The sequence below is a fragment of the Halyomorpha halys genome, unplaced genomic scaffold (genome assembly GCF_000696795.3).
Source record: "Halyomorpha halys isolate HHAL.00 unplaced genomic scaffold, Hhal_1.1 Scaffold385.1, whole genome shotgun sequence".
In the NCBI taxonomy this organism is placed as follows: domain Eukaryota; kingdom Metazoa; phylum Arthropoda; class Insecta; order Hemiptera; family Pentatomidae; genus Halyomorpha; species Halyomorpha halys.
In genome coordinates this window covers 753,696-760,741 of record NW_027112337.1, presented here as the reverse complement: position 1 = coordinate 760,741, position 7,046 = coordinate 753,696, and the positions used below count along the sequence as shown (strand labels likewise).

Genomic DNA, 7,046 nt, shown 5'->3' with positions numbered 1-7,046 from the left:
CGAAGTTATTATAAACAATGAAACTTGGTTAGTTTGCTTTTTGGATAAACAAAACAAATGAATATTAAAATGATACATAAAATAAAACATATTAAAACCATTTATACATCAAAATATACTATTTACTAAAAAAGAGCATATTACAATATATATATATATATATAAGGAATAAGGTCTAACATGTTTGAACTGCTATAACATACTGGCTTTATTGGGTTTGGTACATCTGTTTATATACATTTGATCTGCTGATCTCCTCAGTAAGCTGACATCGAAGTAACAGCTGATTCAGGCTGTAACTCCCTCCCACCATTTTACGAACAATCCTCGTAAACTAATACTATATAATATAATAACAAAGAACTACTATTTACAGTAAAATAAATTCCTATACAATTATCATTTTAAAAAAAACAACTCATAAGCTTGCTGAAGTAACCACTATATACATACTTTAAACCTAGGAATAAAATAAATAAGGGATAAATCTTTGTACAATAACATAAACAAGTTAAAATGAAAAAAACAAACAATATTTACAAAATTCACAAACCAACCTAAAATGAAAAACATTAAATGGAATAAATAACTACATTTTCTTATAATATAATCTAGTTGTGGCAATATGAGGACACTCTAGTTTTTATATTGTCATTGATGGGAGTTTTAACTGTTCAATATGAACAGTTCACCTCTTTTTTGGTTCGTTATACTCTCTACTGTAACAATATTATGTTCTCTAATGGTTATCACCCTGAATGGACCCTTGTATTGCTGTATCTCCTTACCCCTGTTAGACCCCAACTTTCTATATACGATCGTCCCAATTTTGATTGCTCCCATCCTATCTGTGAACTTTAAATTCTTCTGAGCCACCCTCCTGGATTTTTCCTTTTCCATTCTTCCCCAGGCCTTTTTCTTCGAGCAACATGGTTGTTGTGTATTTCCTCTCCGTCTGCTGCCGTGCCCTTATAGTCCCGTCAGGGTCCGCATAGCCCAAAGAGGATCTTAAATGGTGAAAACCCCGTAACTGTATGTATGGAATGATTGTACGCCGCAATCACCCTCGGCATTGCCATATCCGGTTCCAGTCCCTGGTCACTCAACATGCCATGAAGCCGCTCTATGCCTCCTCTACTCTTGGGGTGCCCTGGTGTGTTGAGATGCCATATTACGTCAAGGTCATTTATTTCTGTTCGAATCATGGCATTGTCAAATTCTCTTCCTGAATCTGATGAGATGTGCTCTGGAACTCTGTAAAATTGAAACCACATTCGGAGAGCTGCCAGCACTGCTTCCGACGACTTTTCCTGCACCTGGTGTGCCATTTCTGCCTTACTGAAGAGATCAATTATGGTGATCCATTTAAATCCTCTCCATGTGAAAGTGTCAACCTGTAGATAGTTGAGGGGTGCATCTGCACTCAACAGTAAGTGTCTCCTTTTGTCTGCCTTTTGGTGGATGTCTGTCATACTTTGTGTGTAGAAAAACTTCGCAGTTTCCTACAACTTATGTGATTGTCTTCTTCATCCCCCACCAAAAGTACATTCTCTTTAATTAACGCTTGCAGGGTCTCCGAGATTCCGCAGTGATTTGTTTTGCCCTGATGATATGCGACAATCACCTTTCAGAGAATGGCTGAATCTCCTCCGGAGGTGGGTTGCCTGCTGCTAAAGTTTGGTTGACTGCAGCTTGAGGTTGGTTGTTTTGGTTCATATTTTCCAGATTCAGAACTGCTATTCTCACTATTCCATTAATGGTCATAATTCAAAGAGATGAATAAAAAAGAAAATTCTTTTAGTTCCCGGGTATCACCACCAGTTAAGTATTGGTGAAAGCAAAATGTCAAAAAAAAGAGAAGAAGGAATAAGATCTAACACGTTTGAATTGCTGTAACATACTGGCTTTACTGGGTTCGATACATCTGTTCCAAGTCATAATTCATAGAGAAGAATAAAAAAAAAAAATTCTTTTAGATTGAAAATTACTCCAGTATCTAAAGTTCCAGAGTTTCAGCACCAGTTAAGTATCGGTGAAAGCAAAATGTCAAAAAGAGAGAAGAAGGAATAAGATCTAACAAGTTTGAATTGCTGTAACATACTGGCTTTATTGGGTTCGGTATATCTGTTTATACATATGTATATACATTCAATCAGCTGATCTCCTCAGTCAGCTGACATTGAAGTAACAGCTGACTCAGTCTGTAACTCATATATACACACATACATATAATTATTATTGTTATTTAGCTCGCCATCCCAAGCAACACAGCTTTCTGGATTAATTCCAGGATATTTAACAACGGATCCAGGTCCTTAATGTTTCCCAGTGTTATCTCTGGAATTAGACCATTAGTTGAGATAATCAACAATAGCACCCTGACTTTCTTAAGCTTATTCAATTGTTTTAATTTCTCACCTAGATTCTGATATTTCCAAATTTTTTCAGCTACCACATTGTGATGGTTGTCATTTGATGGTATGCTTATTTCTATAATACATGCACATTTTTCTCTCTTAGAGATTAGCAAAATATCAGGCTTATTATGTCAAGTGTGATTGGTGATGATGGCCTGGTTCCAATAGAGCTTGACATCCTGTCTATCAATGATCGTTTGTGGGCTGTACTTGTAATAAGACCTGATGTGATTCGGAAGCTTTAATTTTTGGACTAATTCTTAATGGATGATTTTAGCCATATTGTTGTGTCTCTTAGTAGATATTATTGGAAGATCGTTGATTGACCGTGTTTAACATATAAAAGGTAGTTGGCTTACAATAAGTAGTTTAATTACTATTTGAGTTCTCTTGACGGCTCCCGGACCATCTGAGTACTCCAATATCTATCCTGTCGGGGCAGGAATCCCTTAAAGCTTTGTTTTAGGTTCTTTCCTCTACATACTATTCTCTGCTAACACTCCAATCAATCCAGAAACCTTCCTGGCAACTAATCCCAACAATCCACCCCGAAAGTTGAAACAGCAATGGCCACAAGACTTAGTGTAAAATAAAATTGACATTCAGAGTTCTGGCAATGACCAGATTCTCCTCTCATGTACAGAGTGTTTGCGGCTTTAGCACACTTATTCAGTCTCCACTGGCTTTGTACCGGTAACGCAGTGAGAAGGCTGTGCTAGGATCTTGGAGAGCCCTGCACTACATAGGAGATAGAGTGGTATCAGGAATCCTCAGGCCAAGCATGTAAATGTTGTACATATTAGCATGAATATAAATTTTACTTATGTATATACTTATTTTGATTCTGTTTTTATTTATATTTATATATTTATTTTATTTATGATTTTGGTGTGAATGTGATCAATTATATCACTAATGCATATTTCCCAAGTCTGTGGTAGATTGTAATATTTATTAATTAGAAAAAAAAGTTTTTTTTATAGCCATTTATGAGTATAAGTACTCCGAAACATTTTTAATCTCCATGTAAGTAATTTTATACTGTTTGTACTTATGTTTAAATATCCTTGAATGACAGAAAAAATAATTCATTATAAAAAACCTAAGAATATAAAGTGGATGTTTATAAGTTGATAAACAACAAGTGGTAGGTAAAATGTGGAGTTAGATTAAGCATGTATATAATAAATTAAATCACAAATTAAAATGCTGATTGTCTTGCATTAAATGTTTGAATAAACTTAGGTTTAAAGAAATTTCTTTTCATAAATTAAGTAATATTAGTTAAATTATGTATGGATTTACTTTTAGTTTATATTTTTGGTTATAAGTAAAAAAAATTAATTTGGTTATTATTGATTGATATTTAGGTACAAAATTCTAAAGCCAAAGTTCTCGATTTGAATCTGCAATATAGTTCTGTGAATGATACAGTTCAAAAGAGATCTGAAAATTCTAGAAATTCCAAATTAAAGGCCCAAATGCTATTGAAAAGAGCAACACAGCTTTCATTTAGTACTTCTGCTAAGTTAAAGGAATTAAAAGGTAATAACACTATTAATTTTAACTGTAAATAAAAAGTTTAGTTTTAAGTTTTATATATGTATGATGAATGCTTCGCCTTCTTCTATCCTTTTGTTCCTCAGTCCAAGCCAGCCAAGCATCAGGATCCCGATCCAGTACCACCTCCTACTTAATTTGACCACAAAAAAATTTGACAAATTATACACTCTAATTTGTTTTGAGAGGGATTGAGAAATTGATTTATGACGTTATTTTGAATACAAAAAGAATTTTCCCGTGAAGAGTGAATTATTTTTTTTATAATTTTCTTTATTATGAGCATGTATATTTAATTTAAGTTTGTTCATTTAAGGATTTTTGAGAGTGTTTGGTCTGCAGACTTTTGAAGTCTTCTAAAGAAACATTTAAGGTTTATTGGAAGATTATTGATTGACCGTGTGTATAGATGAATGGAATATGGTCCGGGTGCGGTAAAAAAAAACTCAAATAGTAGATAATTATACTATTTTATTGAGGCAACGTTTCTCCCAAAAAAAAAAACTAAGACTGCCGTCAAAACAGCCCTGACGAAGCCCTGCAACGTGGGGTGAAACGTTGGCTCAGTAAAATAGTATAATTATCTACTATTTGAGTTTTTTTTTACCGCACCCGGACCATATTCCATTCATTTAAGATTTATGTTCTTAGGACTAGTGCTGATTCATCTATTACATGTTTAAGATCAGGATCTCTGTGCTGGAATGTGTTAAAATCATTTTCAATGAGATTATTTCGGGATTATACATCAGGGGCTAAATTTGTTTTATTTGTGTAAATCTATGTCTTTCAAAGTCTGCTAATTGTAATAAACCCTTCTAATCAACTTAGAATTTGTTTTTTTAAGTTGTACAACTATTCTACTGGTCCACGTTCTATCTGTATAGTAAATTTTTGGCCTTCAGCATATGACCTGAAAATCCTTAAATGATTGCTGGTATTTTTTTTTTCTTTTGTCAGGCATTTTTTCCTCAGTTTTTAAAGTACATCTGATTCAAAGGAGATGGGAAATTCTGTATCGATAAATTTTGGAAGATGGAATTTGTCTTCTGATATTTTATTTTTTCTAGTTTTCTCTTAACAATGACCCTTCAAAAGTTTCTTTAAAGTATTAAGTTTTTTTTTGTTTTTTTAGACAAATCAAACAGACAGGGTTCTTTTATAATCAATGTAGATTTTTATAATTTCTTGTGCATATTGGGTTTTTATATGCATTTCTTAGTTTTAAAGATTATTGGATAATTAAGGAAGGTTGATTCAGGTTAATTGATCATTTTCTTGTTCTATTGTATGAGGATATTTTTCTTGTGAATTAATTAATTTTATTTCTCTTCTATATTCATGTGTTCAGTTTTTGTTATTTAATTTAATTATTATATACATCAATATTTTAATAATTAATGAAAGCAACTTGAATTTATATTTGATACAATGCTGTAATGGGCTAACTATAATTTACCTGTACTAATTAGGGTTTTTATTTGAGGCCATTAAACTAGCTCTAACAAATGGTTCTGGTAATGGTTTCTGTTGAACCATCTCACCTGTTATCTAAAGTGTTGATGATATATTTTCCATTTTTTAAAACTTTAAATGTCTTATTTTTAAAGCTTATCTGTGCTGTTTTGTCACAGTATTTCAGTTTGTCACTAAAATTTATCTTTTTTTTTTTTAATTTCAGATGCTGATAATATATACAACGAACAAGATAAAAAATTGGAAAATGTAACAGGACGTATAGAGGAATTGACTAGACAAGTTAGCCTATATTCTCAAGATATTGGCGAAAAATCTGAATATTATAGAAATTGTCTTAATTAAATAAATAGTAAATAAGAATTTATGTGTTAGTGTTGAATGTTTGTATATATTTCAAAGACATTAGTATTACACTTTTTGAGGATCTATTTTTTATAAATATAAGTGTTACTATTTTTTTAAACTCAAAGTGCCATGTTTTAACTCTATTTATGTATTTTTTTGTATGATTTTTATATCTTTAGAAATAAAAAAATTGATTTTTTTTATTCTTATTTATCTATTCTTATTTTTTTTTCTCATTTTAAAAAGAGATATGATCACCAAAAATATGTGGTAAATTATCTTATGATTATTTGAGAATTTTTTATTGACCTAATTTCTTTGTAATCCTAAAATAAATACTAAGCCTTCGTCATTTTGAAAAACTTGACTGAACAATTCTGGGTAAAACTTTAAAGGTAGGTACCCTTAAAAGGCTAAACTCTTACAAGTTTTTCTCTGAATTCAGTATCCCTTGAAATGCAATGGTTTAAGTTTAGGTTTAAGTGCGCCTGTGTGTGAATCTCACTCCTGTGCATGTGAACGAAATTTGATAAAATGGGTATGACACAGACTAAGTACTAACTCACACAATACTTGAAAATTTCTTCAAAATCAGACTCACGATAAGATCGATTATGCCCGAACACAAATTTGACTAGACAGACACAAACCAAATTGGATCATTCATGTCTAAAATTTAAAGTGTGAGTGAAACCTGTCAGGAATAACCTCTTTGGACATTGTATATTGATAGGTGGTTATCGTTAGTTAGTGCCTGGCACATTATTCGGTCTTGTGGACTGTTCTATTTATCTAATAATATATGTGTTCAACCTATTGAACTCTTTTTATTATATTACCCCAACAGGTTTTGGGCCCAGGCTGTGTAAATCCCTGAAAGTATTCGGGAATCGTGTAGTGTTCGCTCTGAGTCGGATTTTCCGGTATCCTTGAGAGGTTAAGATGGCGTCCTCAACCGTGTACCCCCAGTTGGACGACTCAAACTATAAAAATTGGAAATTTAGAGTTATGTGCCTTTTAGAAGAAAGTGAGGGGAGGGTGAAGGAAGGGAGTTGAGCACTTTATGAAAGAAGAATGGGAAGCAAAAACAACAGCAGATAAAGAAGCGGAAAAGAAAGCGAAGAACTTGGTGATTAACTGCGTCACGGATCGCCATATTGACTATGTTCGAGATGCTAAAACTGGACGAGAGATGCTATCTCGCTTGAGTAAAGTTTTCGAAAGGAAGTGCTACGGATGTGGTGA

The 7,046-nt window shown here is 32.8% G+C and overlaps 1 protein-coding gene across 1 annotated transcript in view; it reads left to right on the top strand.

The window, feature by feature from the left end:
- The window catches only part of LanB1 (laminin subunit beta-1), a gene marked incomplete in the record, with an annotated part of 117,514 nt that extends 111,504 nt beyond the window's left edge, over positions 1-6,010 (top strand). Inside the window, 2 exon segments of the mRNA XM_067050256.1 lie at positions 3,788-3,962; positions 5,659-6,010. Of these exon segments, the coding sequence (XP_066906357.1) occupies positions 3,788-3,962; positions 5,659-5,798 (315 nt within the window).
- Positions 6,011-7,046: the final 1,036 nt, after the last annotated feature.